We start from the raw sequence: 22,890 nt of genomic DNA on the forward strand, positions 1-22,890 counted from the left end.
AAGCAGCCGCAGGGTTCTAAAGTTTGGCTCAGTCGGTTGGGCATCCGACTTTGGCTCAGGTCATGATCTCATGGTTGGTGGGTTCGAGCCCCGCATCGGGCTCTGTGCTCGGAACCTGGAGCCTGCTTCGGATTCTGTGTCTCCCTCTCTCTGTTCCTCCCCCACTTGCGCTCTGGCTCTCTCTCTCTCTCAAAAATAAAGATTAAGAAAAATAAATAAATAAAGTTTGGCTCCACTAAGGCTTGAATATTAATTTAGAATAATATTCAAAAAGCGATTCTTTTCTTTCCTACCAATGGTATGGTTATTTAAGCATTCCTGGAAGTAATAATACACGTTAATAATGGCATATAATGGTATGCTGTCAATAATACTTCAGAAATGTTTTAGTTCTGTACAATTTACAAAGTAGTTTTGACCTTCACAAAACCCGGAGAGAGGTAAGACAGGTGCGACATCTATCTGGGACCGCAAGTAAGTACTATCCTTCTCTGGGCTTAATTTCCTAAATAATAGACTAAGAAGGTTGGGTTGGATGACTTCTACAGAGCCTTCAGGGGCTCAAATTCTGTGACTGCCAATTCATAGTGATGAAAACAGAATCAGCTTTAAAAAAGATGGGCCCAAGGACAAAATGAAGAGTCAAATCTAGAAGTAGAATTTCTGTCTTCCGAATTCCAGTTGGCAACTCTTTCTATCACCCTGTCTTCCCTGGATTTATAGGAAATCTGACACACTTTGCCTCTCCTTCCTATGTTGTTTACACTGGGTTATTATCAAAATTGCAGAAACTCTGGGGCGCCTGGGTGGCTCAGTTGGTTGAGTGGCTTTAGCTCAGGTCATGATCTCGTGGTTCGCCAGTTTGAGCCCTGCGTCAGGCTCTATGCCGACAGCTAGGAGCCTGGAGCCTGCCTCGGATTCTGTGTCTCCCGCTCTCTCTCAACAAACAAACAAACAAACAAACAAACATTGCAGAAACGTCTGTTTTTGTGATGGCAGTGAAAAAATATCAAGAGGTAAAGGGGGAGGTGGTGGTATCACATGATGTACCATTGATAAAATGGGTAGGGAAAATGTAAGTTAGGCCAATAAATGCAAATTATGCTGATTTGTACCATCTGTTTGAAAAGCTGGGCTAAATCTATCTATTGAAGACATCATGGAATAGACTAAGATACTTATCCTTGATTTAAGACATCACCAGCACATATTGTCATACTCTAGCAGTAGATTCGAACTTTTACAAAACAGCAGAAAACACCCCATTTGGCTCTAGATAAAATTTTATGCAGAACGCTGAGGTACACAACGGAAAATGAGAAGTTGCTGGAGGTCTCAAGACCCCATTCATGGGCTTCCTTTCCACCCTCCCCAAGTGGCCCCGTAGAACACAGCTGGCAAAACCACTGCTTGTACGGCAGATTCAAATTAAGCTCCAGCTCATTTAGATAACGTGAGTCCAGATTAGACTGACGAGTGATGGAAGGGTTCTGTTTTTGTTAAGCAAAATATTCACAATGTTTCCTTCTCAATGAGAAACATTTATGAAACCCACTATATAGCATGGGGTCACGGGACAGAAAATAGAAAATGCGCACGCGCGCCACGACTTTTCTCTCAGAGCATACCCTTAAAAGGAGGGCAAGGGGTCAAGAATTAGTCCACTCATGCTCAGGAGCGGGCAGGAGTCAGTAGTGAAAGTGAGCAGTGGTGGGCACCTATTACGGACAAGCCTAACATATCACGAACGACTACAGCAGCTCTAAGTGAGGGTGCCTTAGTGGGATCCCCCATTGGGTTAACAGGTAACCTCAAATGATGTGTTCACGCTGTGCGTCAGATGAACTTTACTGAGACCATTACAGCTCAATAACTTAAAAACTTAGCTTAGCTCTAAGAAAAGAAGCTAATTTGCAGAAATAAACTATTCTCCTAGGTAAAGAAAATACTTCCATGTTCATTAAACAAGCTGCCTTAAGACTGAAACTGAGATTCTTTGAGGAGTATAAAAAGTTCCTGTATTAATACAAGAACAAATGACATCCTTCTGAAGATGAGGCGTAATCTCTTACCATTTGCATATGGTGTGACCATCTTCTTATTGGTCATTACGCGTGCTGTAGCATTATTCACCTAAAAATACAAAGGAGAAAGAAGGGGCAGGGAGAAAGGAGACCACGTTAGGGAACACGGAGTTGCTCATCCAGTAACACAGCACTCAGTTTAATAAAATGTAAATTTCAGAAAAATATTGATTTCAACAATTAATATAGCAATATAAAAATTAATATATCATATTTTAATTAAAGTGTTTATTAAATGAGGCTAACAAGAGTAAAATGCAGTTTCTTAGTCTCCAAATGGAAAACTAGGGCTATTTTACCACTAAGTACTCCAAAGAAAAGACACACTTGCCAAGTTCTTTGGAGATCTCTTAAATAGAGAAGCCTCTGAATTATGGAAAAAAAATAAATTGGAAACAACTCTGTTTGCACATGAACTTTGAAGTTCATTAGTAAAACAGAGGCTTGCCACATGGGTCAGGAAATAGATTTACAGGAAGATAAGAAAATAAATCTATGGATTTCACCCGTTCTCATGTTCAGCACTTTTGATGTTTAAGATTTTGCTGTTTGAGGTTAAAAAAAGAAAAAAGATATCAGAACTTAGATTCCCATGCTGACCAGCTTCAGGACCGTTCTGAATTTTCTAGACTATGTGGTCTATCCATTGAAGAACAATGTTTTCAGAAGGCTTTTAAATTAGGCACTTAAGCCTTATTTCTTCAGTTCTTTTATGTTTCTTTTGTTTTATGGTACTGTCCACCCTCATTACAGAACTGCGTAATTTAGAGCATTCTCAGTGCTAGGGTGAGTAGATGTTACAAAGATGAGGAAGAGACGAATGGAGCTTCGAAGCCAGAAAACTGCAGCCCAGTGTCAGAACCAGCTTAAAGCTCTTGCAAGGAGGGTGCAAAGTCACCACAGAACCTGACTGTGTACCGTGCCATCAGGTCATTAAACAGGCCAGCTTTCAAAAGAATTACAAAACACATCAAACAGAAACGTCTTACTTCGCCTCTGGGGATTTACGTTACAGTTAAGTTTGGATGGTGTCAAATCTGTGTTATGGAGAGACCAATTTTAGGTGGAACTGGAATCAAAACACATCTTGAGATGTCTTTTCGGATTTGCATAGTGGTAATCTTCCTTTGTGAGGAAAAGAAACTCCATTTACTCGAGTTTGAGCCACCAAATAACATAAACATTTCACATTTAAAAAGAAAGAATGGGATACAACAATGATGAGACTGAGAGCATGCAGTTAAAACACACACACACAAATAAAAGAAAGAAAAAAACAATCAGTTTTGGAAAGAAGGGAGAGAGTGAAGAGCGAGGTTCTTACAGACAAGGATTAGAAGGGGGTCAGAGCGGACACTAGCTGCTAGAGCAGAAAGCACCCAAGCACTAACAGGAAAATGGCCAGAACCAATCAGAAACCACCAGTCAGCAAAGACCCAACAGCTGCAGGTAACAGAGGGAAGGGGCGGGAGCGGCCGAGGGAGAAGGATGGGAGCCGAACTCGGGGAGAGAGAACACAGCAAGGCAGGGGAGGGGGAAAGAAAAGAGAGAGTGGGGGCGCGGAGGGGTATCATGGGCAGGAAAGAGAGCTGTCAAGGGCAAGGAGAGGACAGTCAGAGCTACAAACAGAGGTCTGGGGAAGAGGAAAGGAAGTAGGGGCAGGGAGTGCATTAATAAAACCAGCCAAACTTGGAGTTCAGGAACTCTGAGTAAGATGTGCAAGGGGGAAAAAAATCACCATGACGTCAGTAATCAAACAGCTCAGACTGCTACAAACAATATGTACATCCAAAGTCCAGGCGGCATTACTCAACAGCATTGAAAATAAAAAGGGGAAAGGAAAAGGGAGAGGAACAAGTCAAATCACATTTTGTAGTGTTAATGTGAGATGGCAGATGGACTTTTTCTTTCTTATTTAATTGTTTTGTAATTAACAATTTAAAAAGCTTCTTCTCTAGTGCTTTGTTTCACTTACCGCCCACGGGCACCATCGCCAGCATTGTGTATAGTTACCATGGAAAGAGGGAGTCAAGTGAAGGGCCCTAAATGCTAAACCATTGGAAAGGGAGGGAGAAAGCAAAATATGCAGACATCTTACTCAAAATGGTGGCTTTTATATTTCAATACTTTAAAAAACTGGGCAAGGGGAAAGGGGCCAGTTAACCTTCACTGCGTTGTTCAAAAGGGCTGGTGAACACCAGGTGGCTGATACGAACACGGAACAGCACGTTCGCCAGGCAGCCGTCAAAGCCTCAGTCGGAGGATTTTATCCATTCATGGTTGACATTCTTGACATTAAATATATTCAAAAACCCCATGAGATTTGGGTTCCTTCTCCCCCGCCCCCACAACCTCTAAGGTCTTCTAAATTCCTTATCACACGCACATGGAGGCGAACTGGCCTCCTGACAAGGGGATACTGGCTGGATCTTTGATTCAATACAGGACACAATGTCGTAAGCTGGATTGTTTTTAGACATTTACAAAGTTAGTTTCGTTTTGGCCTGATCACAGGTATTCACATGGAGTCTCGCAAACTGAAGCAAAGGAAAAAAATCAAGAGAGCAGAAGGATGAACATTTCGGAGGAAAAAAGTAAATGAAAAACAAATACACATAGACACGCACACAAGTAAATCAAAATGAAAACCCCCGCACAACTGAAAACTGAGGGAAGGAGGGTAGAAGGGTTATTTGTACACATTTTAGTGCAAGAAGGTGAAGGACAGAGAGACACGTACACACATACACGTGTGTGCAGACACACAGACAACGAGACAGGGTTCCGAATGTGAAATAAGGGGGGCAGTACACGAAAGAGAGAAATAAAAATATAAACCGGAAATTGAATTATTGAAGACATGCACCTCGATTTTACGGCCCTCTACCACGGTGCCGTGTAATTTCTCCCTGGCCCTGTCTGCATCAGCACTATTCTCGAAAGTTACGAACCCGAATCCCTGCATGCAGCGGGAGAAGGGGGGAAAACATGCGTATCGTTATATTGAAATACTGATCTCTTGGTAAACAGAGAAAAAATATCACAGTATGAAACCCACATTGGCAGTACTAGTCACATTTTTGGCCCATGCATATTTTGTGAAGGGAAATTAAATCCAATAAAAGAATAAAGAACTGTAGCAGTAGTAGTAGTAATAATAATAGTAATAATAATGGCAACAACAACAATAATAATGATAATGTAATTAACAACAGTAACAATAATAAAGTAAAACATAAAGCATGTGAGGCCAGACCAAAATTAAGGTTTAGAGTTACTCGGGTCAAACCATTTCACCAAGAATCTGCACTTTTTTTTTTTTTTTTTTAAGTGTTCTTTCTCTTTCAATTCATGCTGTTAATACACACGTCCCTTTACGTACCACTAAAAACAAAATCACATAATTAAGTCTGCCATTCCCCAGCAGCTTCTACACGAAACCTTATATTTAGGGGCATTCGCTGTATAAAGAGATTTTTTTTTTAGGAGAGCTCATCATTCTAGCCCCACTCTGCCTATTGCTTGTATCACCACAATTCCTCTGGGGACAGAATAATTGAAAAAACAGTCTTGGTCTACAATTCTGTAGGTACTGGGTGTGGAAGACGAGAGCACCTGTGTTCATCTAAGCTAATGAAAATATCACTAAGCAGGGGGCAGTCAATTATGACTGGCACTCAGAGTAAAAATAGGTTCAGCTGAGTTCCAGAAAAGAGCTTATCCGAATCTGCCTAAATTATACACTTGTTGAAGCTGACATCTGCTACTGAATGTATTAGTGATTTTCCGTACAGAGGGGAAAAAAGGAACCATCAAAAGGCAGTGGGAATGAGATCTAGGTTAGTGACATCAGTTGTACACTATTCGCCACGAAAAGAATACCAGAAAACAGCAATGCAGCTGCTGCTCAGAGTTAGAATTAATTTATTTGTGCACTGTACACAAATAAATCGTATGGAGCTTTTCTTCATTAAGTAGACAAACCAGGAGCCAGGGGGTCAACCCACTTACTCCTATGTTCACATTTATCTGAAAATTCTCCGTCAAAATCACCAGGATTCACTATATACTTACGTGACTCTCTCATCAAGCACTGTATCCGTTGCCTCCTAGGCACTTTGTCCTTATCTTTCTACTCTGTAACTATCACCTTCTCTCAAGCTATTTACATCTATGAGTAGGAAATTCTTAGGATTTTTTGGGAAAGTGCTAACTTCTCAATAGCTTCACTGTCCCTCTGGCATTCTTTGAACATTCCACGGTAGGACAACCTGGAACCCTTCACTTGTTATTTATTTTTACTGAAGCTCTGCTGTTCTCCATGATGAGCATTTCCATATACATATAAAACAGGTTCTTATCTGGGATGGTAAATGGTATGCATTGTTCTGTAAGATTTTACGAAAGCAGGGGCACCGGGTGGCTCAGTCAGTTAAGTGTCTGCCTCTTGATTTACGCTCAAGTCATGATCTTGCAGTTCATGGGACTGAGCCCTGTGTCGGGTTCTGCGTGGATGATGCAGAGCCTGCTTGGGTTCTCTCTCCCTCTCTGCTCTTCCCCGGCTTGTTCTCTCTCAAAATAAACAAATACGTCAAAAAAAAAAAAAAAGATTTCACAAAAGCAACTCCCGTCATTTTGAAGGCTCTGATTACTTTGCGTTCTGATTATATGGTTGGGTGGCGATCCACGGAGGATCCCAATGGATTATTTCTGCCTGTAATTTGGATATCACCACAAATACTCTAGAAAATGCAAAGCTGAGCTGACAGAAAACGTCCTATGTACCGAGGTACTATGGGGTTAATTAATACTTTCCTTAAAGATGTAAGTATGCTGAAAATATCAATGGAAACACATTTTCAGAAACACATTTTGATACAAATGTGTTATAGCCACATCAACAACTGGAGGTGTCGTGTTGGATCTCAAGTTCCTAAGTGACAGCACGGTTTGTCATCACACTGGCATCTGCTGAACACAGGAAGCCAGCTCTCCAATCCTGGAGAGTCCTCCAACAGAAAAAAACCTTGCAAGAAAGGTCACAGTGAGGAGGTTTTCTATCACACTGCAGTAGTATTAAAACTGTATTCCAACGGATCCTCAGAGTCTCAAACATTATATGCCTTGGGTTAAGTTAATAAATTATACGCTAGTAGCTGGATAACAGATGATGTGGAGACTACTACCTAGGTTTTTAGTGTTAGCATTATGACTGTATCTACACACCCACACACTCACAGACTTGTCTTTTAGATACAACCAGGGGGTAGAAAGGACCAATCTGTTGGTTTTACTTTTAACATAAAGAAAGCCCGTCAAACCGTGTTAAGTTACCCAAGCATCAACAAGGCCTTCTTCCTACAGCTAATGGGAAGAAAAGGAGAAATTAAGCTTTGAAACCAAAGTTCAGTATCCTATTAACTAAACGACCCGAGTCTTAAAATCCTTGTAGTTTCCTTTTTCAAATCTAATTGCTAAATGTGTTCTGTGATCCTCCTCTCTGTATTGTGTTGATGGGACGCCTGTGATGTAATAACATCCACAAGAACGCAGGGTGGTGTCACGAGCACGGACGTTTTACAGCCAGCAAATGACAACGTTTAACATCAAAGTCTGCTTGTGTTAAGATTTTCTCAATAAGGACTTTAATATTCTGGAACAAAATTTCACTTTCAAATGTCTTATAAAGAAAAGTGCTTATATTCCAAAGGAAATGCTCATCTAGATACCAAAAATGTATTACATAAAGCAATCTTCACAAGCATCTTTACCTAAAGGAGGAGGAAGGTCTTGCTGATACTTCGGGACTTCCTGATACGAAGCAGAGGTAAGATTTCTTTCTTTCCTTTGTAGATAAACAGGCTTTGTGGCAGGCAGAATAATGCCCCCCCAAAGTTGTCCACGCCCTAATCCCTGGAACCTGTGAATGTTACTACCTTACCTGGCAAAAGGGATTTTGCAGATGTGATTCAATTAATGATCTTGAGATAGGGAGATTATCCTGGATTATTCAGGTGAGCCCAATGTAATCACTAAATTAAATTAAATGGGTGCTTCTAAATTAAAGAGGGGGGGAAGATGGGGGCCAGAATCAGACAGAGTGTAGCAGCCTGAGAAAGACTGGACTGGCCATTTTTGGCTTTGAAGATCGAAGTGGGGCTATAGGTCAAGGAATTCGGGTCGCCTCCAGAAGCTGGAAAAGGCAAGGAGTGGATTATTCCTTAGAGCCGCCCGAAAGAATGCAGCCCTGTAACACCTTGACCTCCAGAACTGTAAGATAGTACTTGTCTGTGTTTTTAAGCCACAGACTTTGTGATACTTTGTTCAGAAGCAATAGGAAATATACATCTCAGAAGTCTGTGATTAGGGAGGTAAGAAGTATAAACAGTATTTTTAGAGCACTGTTCTTTAATACTTTCCTCTCATGTTGAAACTTTAGAGAGGTGATTTTCCATCAACTTAACTACAATTTGGTTTCAAAGATGTTAACTCAAAGCTTGAAAAAAACTTTTTAGAAGTTTATTTAGTTTTGAGAGAGCATGAATCGGGGAGGGGCAGAGAGAGAGGGGACAGAGGATCGGAAATGGGCTCTGTGCTGTCAGCACAGAGCGTGACATGGGGATTGAACCCACGAACTGTGAGATCATGACCTGAGCCGAAGTTGGACGTTTAACCGACTGAATCATCCAGGCACCCTGCTTGAGAAAAAAAAATTTAATGTACCATTCCTTCAGTAAAATTTCACAGTTTTGAAAATGTGCCAGGAATTGAGCTAAAGATATTCACAGATTATCCAGGCTTACAAAATTACTAACAGGAAAATATGCTTAAATGAAATTATGTTTTAATGTCCCTTCATTCTCGGAAATCTAATTCACATTAAGTCTTGGGTCTCTTGCTTTGAAAAGAAAAAACTTAATAAAATTATGTCTAAACCTAACACTTCTTCCTTAGAAGAGCTTCAAAATGATTATATAATGTATCAATCAGGAACACATAATGACCAGTCAGAACAGCCACAAAGTCGAACTGAGATTTAATCTCAAATTCTTCACAAGAGTGAATACTTCAGGTTTAAGAAGACAGAAACCAGATAAACAAAAAGTAAACTTTTAGTAGACTTCTGTTTTTAATTAAAAAAAAAAAAAAAAAAAGATGTCGACATGTTTGTCTATACCAGTCCTATCAGACAGAAATATAACCCAAGTCAATAGGTAATTCTAAATATTCCCCTAGGCACATTAAAAAAGTAAAAAAAAAAAAAAAAATGAAAGCAACTTCAGTAACGTATTTTTATTCAAGATAACATATATGCAACATGCTATCATTTCGACATGACATCAATACAAAAACATCAGGGAGATGTTCAATATTCCTTTTTTTCTGGTCAGTCTTTGAGAGCAGTGTGTATTCTACACTAAAAGCAGATCTGAATTTAGACGCCATGTTCCAAGCGCTCAGTCTGGCCACTTCTGCTGGACGACACAGGTCTCTACGCTCTATCCTGTATAACCTACACCTCTCAGTTCCCAAAGTTTTTCTGTGTTAATAATTTAAATATATCAGTGTTCTATTAGTGATTTACCAGCTATCTTCGCTGTCTTTTGAAAACTGAGGAATGGTGTGTTTCTTGGGAGGGAGGGAGTAGGGCTGTGGTCAAAACTTCTACTGAGCGTGACAAACACTTATCACGCCCACTTATCATCAAGGGCCGACAGGAGCCCGAGTAACTGCCACCTTTTTAGCCTGGCCTCAGGCTGCAATAAATAACAAGCCACAGGACGAGCACTGTCAAAATATTCTTAAATGTGGATAATCTTTGAGTTTTTCCATCTCAGAAGAATGAGAAAGAAAAATTTACCATGTAAGTTTTAAGGGAGAAATCAAAAGCAGACGTTCTCCTGGGTATGGCCAGAACACAGAAGTTAAAAAAAATAAATGAAAGAAAAATAAAACTAAAACCCATAAGATGGTAACAAAAGAAAACAAACTAAGCCCTTTGGAAATACATGCACTGTTAACTCAGTTTTAAGTATAATGAAAACCATTTCGCCTATCAAATTTTACTGAAAAGCAAAGGCCTAGTTAGTACAATTTCAAAGACAGTCTTTTGATCATATTTTGAAAGAAATGAATAATTTCCCTTTGCATGAAATTAAAATCCAGGGAAACAGGCAAGAAATTACAGCACGTTACTTGTGTCTGGGGATGGGATTAGAGGTTTTATCTTCCCTGACTCCAGCCTAAACCGAAGCCTAACCCAAATCAAGATCCCATCATTCCAGAAATCCACCTGAGAGAAGTAATGAGAACACGTTAGCTAAAAACTTGCTGGAAATCTCAGTAATTGTCGCTGCGCTCTATTTTGTGTCCTTTAGTGAACTTAATAATTGGCACTGTTTGTACAAGTAAAGAGCTCCTACGTTTAGCAGTTACGACACATGGCCCTTCGAGCCACAACTATACCAAAAGTATGCCGACCAAACTTTATGGAAAGTATAAACATTAGAATGTGTGTATTTCTGGGGCGCCTGGGTGGTTCAGTCAGTTAGGCGGGCGACTTCAGCTCAGGTCATGATCTCACGGTCCGTGAGTTCAAGCCCCGTGTTGGGCTCTGTGCTGACAGCTCAGAGCCTGGAGCCTGCTTCCGATTCTGTGTCTCCCTCTCTCTCTGCCCCTCCCCTGCTCATGCTCTGTCTCTGTCTCAAAAATAAATAAAAACATTAAAAAAAAATTTTAGAATGTGTGTATTTCTTTACTTAATAAGCCTGGTAATTATCAGACTGTTACGGGGCTGGGTGATAGCGAACAGAAGTGGGAAGTCTGAGTAAGTCAGAGAAAGACAAATACCATATGATCTCACTCATATGTGGAGTTTGAGAAACAAAGGAGCAAAGGGAAAAAAAGGAGAGAGAGAGAGACAAATCAAGAAAGAGATTCTTAACTATCAAGAACAAAGTGATGGCTATCACAGGGGAGGGGGGTGGTGGGAGAAACAGGTGACAGGGATTAAGGAGCGCACCTGTCGTGACGAGCACCCGTAAAAGTGCTGAATCACTGTATTGTACACCCGACACTAATATTACACTATGTGCTAACTACGTGTACTTTAAATAAAAACGTAAAACAATTTTTTTTGAAAACCAACACGTTCTCAGTCACTGAAAGTATCCAGCAGAGAACGCAACGTCAGGTTAAAGAATGCAATGCGTTCTTTAGAGTTCTATCTAAGATTGAGTGAGAAAAAAGGCATGAGAATAGTAGTGAGCACCATGCTCTCTTAATGATTTATGTCTGTTCTCTTGTCTAGTCACTAAAAATCATGTTTTTCCTTCATAACGGTTTTGAAAAGGGAGCTTTTTAAAAGCTGTTACTCGAAGAATCTATATGGGGAGGGGCAATACGATTTGTTGTTCAAACTGGAACACTCTGAGGGAGAAAGGGGACACTAGTAATAATTACACGAAGACAACAAGTATAGACTGGGACTCTCCTAGATAAGCCAGAACTCTGGCCACTCTACCAATACATCGTGTTTCTACTGTTTGTCAAAGTAATACTTTGTTATGACTGGTGACATGTGGAGAATCAACAATGTTATACATAGCAGTATAATCATTTTGTAGATTCTAGTTGAGTGTATTCATTTTTGGGGCAGGGGTAGCATTTTTACCATATACCCTAATTGAACGATTTCAAAGGAGAGTCCCCTTTGTTTTAGTTAATCACAGAAAATTACATACGGCTGACTTTATGCGTTTACAAAGGAGTACGGAGTTAACAAATATATTTTTTTAAATCACGTGAAATAAGGTATGCATATATTTCTGTACGTGTATGAATGTAAGCGATACACGTTCATTCCATAATCTAGGCAAACCAATCCAGAATATGAAGGTCGAAGAAGAAAAAAGGAAAATACTCAACAACAAAGAAATCATGTTTACAGGCAAGCTGAAGCAGTAGGATGTTGACAAGGCAGGGAGGGGATGGGCGAGGCAACGTGGCAGTGCTCACTTATGTCTGGAGATGGGTATGTTCTCAAACTGTAGGCTGACAGTCTCGTTATAGAGAAGAAGATATGGTAAAGAGTTGCTTTTTGTTTTGGAGGCCTGTGGTTATTTAATTGTTCCACTGATAACTGTTTTACATGTAAGTATCGCTTATCTCAGAATTATTTTGTGACTCGTTTTTCCCTTACTGCTTCAAAAAAAAAATTTAATAAAGCTCATTTGTGTACAGAAAAGCACTCATAAAAAGACTGAGCAACTCTTAACTGCACAATAGGACCACTTAAATCTCCTTATCTCCGGTTCCTTTCAAGGCATGTTGTAATTTTATAGTCAACCACAAACAAAAAGGAAATGAGAAAATAAACTTTATTTACAGAAAGAAAAGTACTCATTAATTTATGTCAGGTGGATCCGGAAGAGGTACCTAGGTTTTGACTCCAAAATAAATCCCTGTTAACAAGTTTCTGAACAGTTCTGGGGAAGCTACTGCAGCAAAGAACTTTAGGTGACAGCTAAGAAGTCGGGCAAAGGATGAAGACAGGTTTTGTAAGTGTCCTTAAAGGCAGACCCAGGCAGTTGTGCATTCTGTGCTTTAAGAACAATTACCAATTAAGTACACTGTCTACTCTTCAGCAGCCCAAAGAAAAAGGGGCAGTGAGGACACAGCATCAAACGGAGAGAAGGCTTTTAGATTCCCCAAAGAGAAAGGAAGGCTTGTGTCCTTTAAAAATGAAAATTACAGGGGAGAAGCAATTGAATTGGGTAAATTAAACAATTTTGGGTAGTAGGCAAATCTTTGAAGTCAATGAAAGAAGCCTTAAGAAAGATCAATTTCCTTTGCTTCACAAGAATTCAATCAAATTATTTTCTTGGTAAGGAGCAAGTTCCCAATACCTGATGAAATCATATTGGGCTTCGCGTTGTTGGAGTCTAGTTAGAAACAGTTTAAGTGCATACACTTAAAACGACAAACATTTGAACTACGACTTTGGGTAAGCAGCGTGGCATATAATCTTCACGTACTTATGATACATATTTGAACCACTGTCATTTTTCCACCCTGTATCTAAAAAGGTCACAAAAAATACAAGCAAACTATACAACAAAGGAATAGAAATCCACTGTGAAGAAATTACAAGCATCAACAGTTTTACTGGCTATAGGTTGAACATATTTCACTTTAAAAATACTTACCAAGTTAAGTGCTGGAGAAAGTTCTGCATAGGCATATTAATCTTTTTTGTTTTAACTGAAAACTGGAAGCTTAGAGTATAATTACCTCTTTAATGATTAACAATAATTATAGTCAGAATTAAACACTACCAGTGTCGATGCATTCTATACAGGGAATAATAATCAGGAGCATTAGAACAGTATATACATTGGTGTTCGTTTAGATGGGCAGAGGTATATATAGGACTCTACAGATATACGCTATTAATTCCCAAGGTACGGTGGATTTGGAGTAGGAAATTGAAGAGGTAAATATTAACTCATTTATTTGCTTTATTTAACTTTACTTAAGTTACATTCTTCGAGATAAAACCATAGCCAAGGGCTATTTTCAAAGTTCAGGAAGAGATAAACAAATGAAAAATTAACTCAAAGATTGTTCTATCCTAAAAATGCAAGTAGAAGTGAACATAGCAACGTAAATATTCACAAGCTTGGTCGCAGCTGGTTGTGCCTGTGGGGTGCATTTCACTTGTTGAGGAGGAAGAAAACTGTCAAATGAAACTTTCTGAAATTCAGTTCATTAAACATTTTTTCACAACACCACTGTAAGACTTCATCATTCCCTCATTCCTAAAATCACTGCTGCTTATTTTAGTGCATGGAAATTCTACATCATATAGATTGGGTAATTTAAAATGGTAAATAAATGACGAGGGGGAAACAAGTTCGTATTAAAATGTTCAGTTCTCCTACAGAACACATTTAGAGTACCTACATCGAATGGTGCACTGTTACTAACGTCATCCTTATGCAAAAAACTGAACTTACTATATTTGTCACTAAAGGGGTTCTACATCCCAAAGTTTGCCTATCTGGGTAGAACTCAAAGGGGGAAATCAGCTTACCACGAATTTCTGAGTCACTACTCCCTATATTTACGCCTTGTCAAATTTATTCCAAAGAGAGAGGAAGCCAACCAAATGGCTGAAATATCACATTTGTCCTAAGTCTGTCATTTCGAAGTCTGATTTTTGAAAGCCGGTTGTTCTGGTAGAATGCACACTAGAATTCTCATACAGAATTTCACTTGAGTGTTCTCTCTCTTCCTTAAAAATAAGCAGGTTAGGGCAATTTCGGTCTGATAAAGGGCTGGTGTCTCCTACCCCGACCCTCCTCACCGCTGCCCTCCTCCCCACACTTCTCTTCCTCTCCCCCCTCACTCCCCCAGAGGAAGTACTAGAATAAAGTTTGGCCATGTGGTAGCTTATTTTTAGAGATAATCTAATCCAAACCAGATAACTTGGGATACTTTCTGTAGGCTTGAGAAACAGCTTTAGTTTTCTGGTTACTTACTATTTAAAACAAAACTACAAAGGAACCAAGCACACTTAATGCGGAGAGGGAGCTTACCTTAGAACCACGTTCATTAAAGATTATTTCTACATCTAGGATTTTGCCAAACTGCTGCAGAGACAAAAATAAAAACATTTATTCACGGTCAGCTTTTTACCCACACACTGTATTTTCTCCTGAAAAAGGAATCTTTTTTTTTCTTTTTCTTTTCTTTTTCTTTTCACTTCTTATATGACTTCCATGTTACTTTCTATTTGTTGGTAGGTCCCAATACTGGGTTCTGATTTTTCCTTATCACTGAGCTGATGTCTCCTTTCCCATTCTTTATTCAGGCCACCCACTCATGCATTATCCACCTCTGTATGGCAGAAGCTGTTTCCAGAAGATATGCACAGTGTTACCCTATTACATGCTTCTCCAAGGATAAGAACTAGGGGTTTTCCTAACTACTGCATCTTTAATTTTTCAAAATGTCCCGGTTTTTAAGAAGCAAATCCTAAGTAGAAAGATATACTATTGGAGGCTATTTTTCTTCTATTTTTTTTTTTTTTAATTTATAAAAGCAAACCATGTTCACTATAAGAAAAAAAAAAAGGTCAGAAAGTACAGATAAATAAAAAGGAAAATAGGAAAAGCAAAATGCAGATCCTCTGTAAACCTGCCATCTTACCGTGCTGGTATACAGCCTTCCCAGATTTTCCTCAGGCATATATTGTTAAGGAAATGTTTTATTTTTTAAGTTAATATGCTATGAACAGTTGTCCAAGCCAATAAATACGTACCTATGTTCTCATTTCTACAGACTACACACTGTTTTCTATTGTACTTAAACATTCGTGGGCATTATACCAGATTTCATTTATTTGCCATTTTAGTATTTTGGCAATGAACATTATCAAGTGCATTTTAAGTAATAGCTTTGTTTGGTCCTTAAATATTTTAACATTTGGGAAATGAAACAAAACTAAAAACACAAAGCCTAAAGACCTGTTTAGCTACCTAAACGGGACCGGAGGGGAGCATACGTAAAACACATACGTTATGTGGAGGAGAGTATGCAGCTGACAAGACTACCTGTTGTAGTCAATACTCGGATGAACTGATGGGAGAGATGTGCAATAAATCTCCAGGTATCTTTTCGGTCACACCTCCCTCTGAATACTGGACTCCTAGACCCCAATTATCTATGTCGCTTGGATGTTAATATATGTATTTTAAAATGTTTATTTATTTGGAAAAGGAGAAAGAGAGAGTGTATGTACATGCGCGAGAGGGACAGGGAGGGAGAAAAGACGGAAGATCTGAAACATGCTCTGTGCTGACAGCAGAGAACCCGAGGCAGGGCTCAAACTCACAGACCATGAGATCATGACGTGATCTGAAGTCAGAGGCTTAACCTACTGAGCCACCCAGGCGCCCAGTATTGCCTGGATTTTGAATCAGACTTTGGGAAGTGTGAAAAAAATGAAAAGAGCGAAACAAATCATGCTTTCTTATTGGGTTGAAGCATTACTATCTGTATCAGAAAACATGTACTAAGAGCCCAAGTTTTCTAGAGTAAGACTTCTGGGCTCGATTCCAGTTTCATCGCTTAATAGAACATTAGGGAAATAAAGGAAAGAGGAAACTGTCTTATTTTGGGTAGGAGGGTATTTAATTTTACTTCTAGGACTATCCAAAAAACTAAGATTTGAGTGGTGTTTTAGAGTTTGCTTCCTTTTACATTTTCTAATGCGTCCTTATACCATCCTGCTGGCGAGGGCTGCCTTCCTTTAATGGTTAAGGAAAACAAGGCTGAGGGAAGCCATTCGTCAAGTCTGCAGAGCTAAGAAAATGGAGCGTGGAGTCCCTGCTCTTTACCAGTGCTGTCCTCCCGAGACAGAGCTGTTAACCAGGCAGGGGAAGACCGAGCAACCCTAGCAGGTGTCCCTTGCAAGAAGTTTTTGTGCGTGCACCTAGCAGCCGTATAGGATAACACATCTCAAGAAATCACTGATAACCAGCCTAGGCAGCCCTTTAACGCATACAATTTTTCTGACTCCAGAGAAAACACGCTTGCAGCACATGAGAATATACTCCATTTTCACCGATCTCCAGAGACTAGGATTCCGTATTATTTCTGTTCAGCAGAGAACCTTCAGTAGAGTCCACTAGAGAACTCATACTCCTGGGAAACTTCCTCTTAAATATAACCTAAATTCTTTACGCTGCCCTTTATGGTTTCTGTTGCTCTCTTTTCTGTGGAGATGAACAGCTGGCTACCATTTTCTCTAAAAAGGTTCGTCAAGTACTTCAAGAACGTTATTAAATCTCAACGCTGGCCTTGGCTTCAGTGTAGAAAATACTCCAGGTACTCAGCGGTCAGTGACAAAACTGCTCCAGGGTCTTGTCACCACGAAGAGGCCACAGCCGAGACTTCAAGCGGGGCACCTGCTTTTCTGCCAAAGCACCGTGCAGCTACAACAGCAAAGGTTTTTTTTAAACCATGATCTCTCACTCCTACGTCAAGTTAAGAGCCTGCTCGAATTAAAGCAGGCAACAACACATGAGCCCAGAAAAAACCCGAAGATTTCCAGCAGCCATTCACTTTCCAACAACTGAAACCTTTGCTATTCTACTTTGTCTTCATGATGGCGATTCCAGGAGGAAGCGAGTGGCTGGAAGAACACGTCAGAGGGAGCAAACTAACCCCCTACTCCTGATTTTTAGACATTGGTCTTGACGCTGTTGAGTTATGAGCAAGGAAGTAAAAGCAAAACATAGGTACTTTCTGCTTCCCAAACATTAAGTCGTTGAGCTCGTAACACTCTGAAAGGTAAGGATTCCTGTCTCTTTCCTGATTTTAATACTGAATGGCTCATGTCCCACAAAACCCCTTGGTCCCGGGCAAACCGGGTTGCACGGTCGCCTTGTGTATGTGAGAACCTGCACAGCCATTGTCTAGGATGACAGGAGTGATGGCACTAGGTGACGGAAGTTCCTGAAGACTGATGGAAACACTGATTTACCTCAATCTGTCTGCAGTCTTATCCTAAGGTCCTGATGACTTATAACACGCCTGGCGGATCACATTAAATTGTCATTGCTAAACCCACAAAGGGACTTCAGAGACTTACCCCAAACATCTGTCGGAGGTCGGGGTCCCGGAAGCGGAAGGGAATATTAGAGACATGCAGCCGTTTCGGGGTAGATTTGCTCTCTGAGTTCTCACTACTTTGTGTCTGTGACTGCTGGCCGTCTGTCTGTGCGCCCCCTTCTGTCTGCTAAGCAAAGAAACAGACAACGTTGAGTGGAAAAGAAATACGATTACTTCGCAAGAATTGTGTAAAATAATGAACATTCCCAGCCCCGGTTGTTCTCAAACAATCTTTAAGCAAAAATTACAAGTTGTCCCTTCAGAGGGGAAAAAAAACAAATCAAAATGTTACCTGTGTTCAAACTGCTATAGTTTACAAAGAAAATTTAGGTCTTTTGAGTATTTACAGTACATTAGTGAAATGGGAGAAAACCAAAATGCTAAACAGAAATACTAAATACTAATGCCCAAGATCACATGGAGATCTGTTAGGTAGGAAAGACATAAAAACCGTACCATTAGTCTTTGATTCTTAGTAGAGTTTTCCATGTCTGAAATCTTTCCATTTTGAAAACGAAGAGTCTATTATACTTAGCTGAGGTGATCACTGTGTTTTTGGTCTATCGTTTCAGGAAACAGGGGAGTATTTTCATGTTTCGTGCCCTCTATGAGTTCCAGAGTTTATGACTACCGGGTCACCAAAGTATCGTAATATCCACAAAGAGGAGACACCTAATTACAGTGGGCATTTGGTTTCAACCTGAAGGAACCCAATCCGCACGCTCCTCCTAATCCATGTGATTCCAGCTGACGTCAGCACAGGGACCCCAAGCTCCTGCAGCCCAGAGCAAAGCCCCACTATACAAAATCTGCCGGGACAGGCCTTGCGGGCCCTGCGTAACCTACTAGACGAGGGTAAGCGCTAGGTCAGTGTGTACAAGCGTGGTGTGTACTTTTAATCCTCAATCTCTTTTAAAGCAACACCCCAGACATTATTTCCCCGATAAATCCTTGAAAAAGTGGCTATGCTGAGAAATACTTTTGACCATTATCTAAAGGGTGTGATACATTCTAGGTATTCAAAACACATTTATTCTGAAGTATTCATCTGGCAATTTAGGAACCTTGTGTTTTTACTATTCCCTATGAAGTGCCTGCCAAACTGGAGGGCTCGCTGTGCTGATGAAACCAACATACTTTTAAAACAAGAGTGGAACTCGCTGTTCTTATTATCTCAAGTGAGTTACAACTGAGTCCCTAACAGATTCTTCTGAGTGACGCAGAACAGATCCCCTCCCTCTGACCCAATGTTCAAGTAAAAGAAACTTGTGAATCACAGATACTTTTGGCTCAGAGACATTACCAACCAACTTGAAATGAAGTTCGAGACTTTAAAATATAAAAGATAATCAGGAATAAACGTGGAATAAATGCCAGCTTTTCGACTGTCAATCTAAGTGATGGCAGCTTTTATCTCATTCCATTCAGGCCTTGCAGATGGCTTAAATGTGCAATGATTCATGTGATATAAAAATAGCAGAAAAGGGAAGAGCCATGAAGCAATGTTCTGCGAAAGTGTAAGGTTTTCAATCACCAATCTGGGCACAATGCAGACTAAACAAAACAAATTCCATTTCAAAGATGAAATTCACTAAGTTGCTAAAACGGCATCACGGACACCAAAGCAATAAGCATGAGCATCAATTACGACTAATGCTCATTCAAGCACCTTCAGACTTGCCTCTTACATCTCACAGCTGGAGCCCATAAAACTATGTCTTCAATCAAACTTAAAACTTTTTCTAATGTTTATTTATTTTTGAGAGAGCGAGAGAGACAAAGCACGAGTGGGGGAAGGGCAGAGAGAGAGGGAGACACAGAATCCAAAGCAGGCTCCAGGCTCTGAGCAACAGCACAGAGCCCGACATGGGGCTTGAACTCACGCACTGCGAGATCATGACCTGAGCTGAAGTTGGACGCTTAACCGACTGAGACACCCAGGTGCCCCTTCAATCAAACTTTAAAACCACCAGATCTTATCTGCAGGCTGTCAATGTTTCACTCTGATAAAAGCTGAAAAGATGGACTCTAGCTCCAAACCAAAGTTTTATATATAACATCTACATGTAATCCAGGTAATCTGTAATATATATGTGAGGTGGCAGACGAAATGAAAATGAATGATTATTTCAAAGTATGTTGCCCAAGATATTTGTTACTTAAAGTTTTTACAGCCTTGAAGACACAATTTAAGAAGAAGATTAGAGGTCAGACTGGATAATTTTCTGGCCTTGTAGTTCATACCCACATTTAAAAAAAATATAAAGTCTTTAATTTCAGGGACATTTGGCAAGTTGAGAAATTAACATTTCCAAAATTCTTAAGTCTTCTGATTTAATATAAATTTTAAAACTGAAGTTTAACATACATAGACACAAATGCACAAATCATAAGCATGAATGAAATTTCACAAAGAATATACAAGCATGTAACCATCAAGCCAGATCAAGCCAACAGAACACCAGGAGCATTCCAGTCACTGTCCCCGTGTGAAAGGGACTCACTGCCCTGACTTCTAACTCCATAGATTAGTTTAGGTGTGAAAGATAAGAAAGAAAAGAAAAGAAAAAAGAAAAGAAAAGAAAATGAAAGAAAAAAGAAAAGAGAGGAGAGGAGAGGAGAGGAGAGGAGAGGAAAGGAAAGGAAAAAGAAAAGAGGAAAGGAAAGGAAAGAAAAAAAGAGGAAAGGAAAGGAAAGAAAAAAAGGGAAAGGAAAGGAAAGGAAAGGAAAGGAAAGGAAAGGAAAGGAAAGGAAAGGAAAGGAAAGGAAAGGAAAAGACAAAAGAAAAGAAGAGAAAAGAAAAGAAAAGAGAAAGAAAAGAAGGAAGAAAGAAAAGGAACTAAACAGCATGTACTCTTTTGTTTGCCTTCGTTTATTCTGTGTAATACACATACACACATTACTGTAATTCATCTATTCATCTATTTTATAAACATACAGGACTTATTCGAGCTGCTTCCAGTTTTTGGCTATTAAGGATAATGTTCCTATAAATATTCTTGTGACATTCTTGTCTTTTGGTGCGCACAAACAGCCATTTCTGTTGGGTGCATATGCATCCAGGATTTGCTGGGTTAAGGACACGTGTAAGTTCAGCCTTAACACACGTTTTCCCAAGTGGCTGTACTAACTTATACTAACTGTGGATAGCTGCAAAAATTCTAGTTGTGCTTAGTATCGTCCTTTTCATTGTAACTATCCTGGTGGAAGGCACTGGCATTATATGGTGGCTTTAATTTGCTTTCTTCTCTTTAAATCTGCTTTCCACTTACAGAACTTTGTTGAAAAATGGGAACTCCTTGTTAAATAGCAACTATTTCTTGAGTGCATACTATAGGATAGACTCTTCTGTAAGCCTTTTAACAATAGTTAATACATAGTGTTTACTATTTGCCAGACACTGACCTACATTTTATGTATTTTAATTCATGTAATGCTTGCAACAACCCTAACATGGCATTTTTGTAAACATGAGAATGTAGAAGGTCCTTTTTTTTTTTTTTTTTAATTTGAGAGAGAGACTGGAAGAGTGCAAGTGGGGGGGGAGGGGAGGGAGGGGGGAGTGGGAGGGAGGGGGAGAGGGAGAGAGAGAGAGAGAGAAAGAGAGAGAGAGAGAGAGAGAGAAAATCTCTTATGGGGCTTGATCCCACAGCCCTGGGATCATGACCTGAGCCGAAATCAAGTCAGGTGCTCAACTGACTGAGCCACCCAAGCATTTTTTTGGGTGGTGCCGTTTTTTTTACCCCACTTTTCAGATGAGGAATCTGAGAAACACAAAGACCGCCTAAGCAGTGGATTAGGGATTCAAACACAGGGAGTTTGGCCCCCGAGTACATGCTCTTCACTACTATGTCATGTACTGTCTTTTCTAATCCTCACAATAATCTATGCAGCAGGCACTATTATTATCCCAATTGACAGAGGCAGAAAGTAAGGCACAGATAGATTAAGTAGGTGCCCAAGGTCACACATTAAGTGGCAGAGCAGGAACTGAGAACTAGGTGGCGGACTTTCACGTACTAAGTATCATCCTGGCCAGCACGACACCTGCACTCTTCTCATTAGAAGGGAGAGCACTTGTGGATCCCACTCTCTTTCTCAGCGCCCTCACCTGGAGGAGCAAGACTTCCTCGGGGCTAGAGGCAGGCAGGAGGGTAAGGGACAGGGAAAGCTATACAAGAGTGACACGTATTCTCGATCTTGAGGGAAGAGAAGCAGGTCAGCCCACGAAGGGAGTAAAGGCAAGAGGAAAGAAAACCTGCAAAGGCACACTACCAAACTGATACTCAAAGGGGCTGAAAAGCAGATTTCTGTAGACAGTGGACAGAGGAGAAGGAAATGTACATTGAATGTAATTAAGCCAGATACTTCCCATTTGACATCCTCACCATTAAGTTACCTCAATATCAACTACTAATTGTTGAAACAGACAAATCAGAGAGAAAAAGTGACACTTTTTAGGCTGTATCTTTGTGAAAAGTGGACAACTGAACTGCTCTGAGAAAAACCTCAGTGTACACCATTAGTTTGCTTTATTTTCTTTTTTTAAAAAAAATATTTTTTAACGTTTATTTATTTTTGACACAGAGACAGAGCATGAACGGGGGAGGGGCAGAGAGAGAAGGAGACACAGAATCGGAAGCAGGCTCCAGGCTCTGAGCCATCAGCCCAGAGCCTGACGCGGGGCTCGAACTCATGGACCGCGAGATCGTGACCTGAGCCGAAGTTGGACGCTTCACCGACTGAGCCACCCAGGTGCCCCAGTTTGCTTTATTTTCTACTGTTAGCTACTGAGCAGCTCTCTTGACTGTACAACCAACCTCCCAAGGTTCTGTTCTTCCCTTCTGTGGTCATTTTCTGACCTAATTTATTCACTGGGCAGAGGATGATAACAGAAGGGGCTAGAGTCTGTGCCCTGAGAGTTCACAGCGAGGGCTGGCAGCAGCACTGCTGGCACCCTCCTGGGACTACTGTCTACATATCTACTCTTTAAACAACCCAGCTGCCCCAGTGGGGTCTGGCTGTCTGTATATACCACACAGGAGCACAGGGCTTTTTACACCAAAGAGCGAGTGAGATTTTTAAGTCTCAAAGCCGCAATCTAGAAATGAGAACTAAAAACGTTTTG

The 22,890-nt window shown here is 40.3% G+C and overlaps 1 protein-coding gene across 41 annotated transcripts in view; it reads right to left on the bottom strand.

Moving 5' to 3' along the window:
• Nucleotides 1–22,890, bottom strand: part of RBFOX2 (RNA binding fox-1 homolog 2) — a 287,044-nt gene that overhangs the window by 23,214 nt on the left and 240,940 nt on the right. For 25 of the 41 annotated variants that reach the window (XR_006709578.1, XM_045466971.1, XM_045466968.1 and 22 more), the window contains 4 exons: nucleotides 17,743–17,889; nucleotides 14,684–14,737; nucleotides 4,951–5,043; nucleotides 2,073–2,133 (listed from right to left, as the gene is read on the bottom strand). Coding sequence is in view for 40 of the 41 variants with exons in the window: in XM_045466971.1 (XP_045322927.1) it covers nucleotides 2,073–2,133; nucleotides 4,951–5,043; nucleotides 14,684–14,737; nucleotides 17,743–17,889 (355 nt within the window). In the remaining variant the exon portion in view is untranslated. The remainder of the gene's footprint in view (nucleotides 1–2,072; nucleotides 2,134–4,950; nucleotides 5,044–14,683; nucleotides 14,738–17,742; nucleotides 17,890–22,890) is intronic. The other 16 variants (XM_045466967.1, XM_045466964.1, XM_045466976.1 and 13 more) reach the window with 3 other exon arrangements.

Source organism: Leopardus geoffroyi, chromosome B4 (genome assembly GCF_018350155.1).
Source record: "Leopardus geoffroyi isolate Oge1 chromosome B4, O.geoffroyi_Oge1_pat1.0, whole genome shotgun sequence".
Lineage (NCBI taxonomy): Eukaryota > Metazoa > Chordata > Mammalia > Carnivora > Felidae > Leopardus > Leopardus geoffroyi.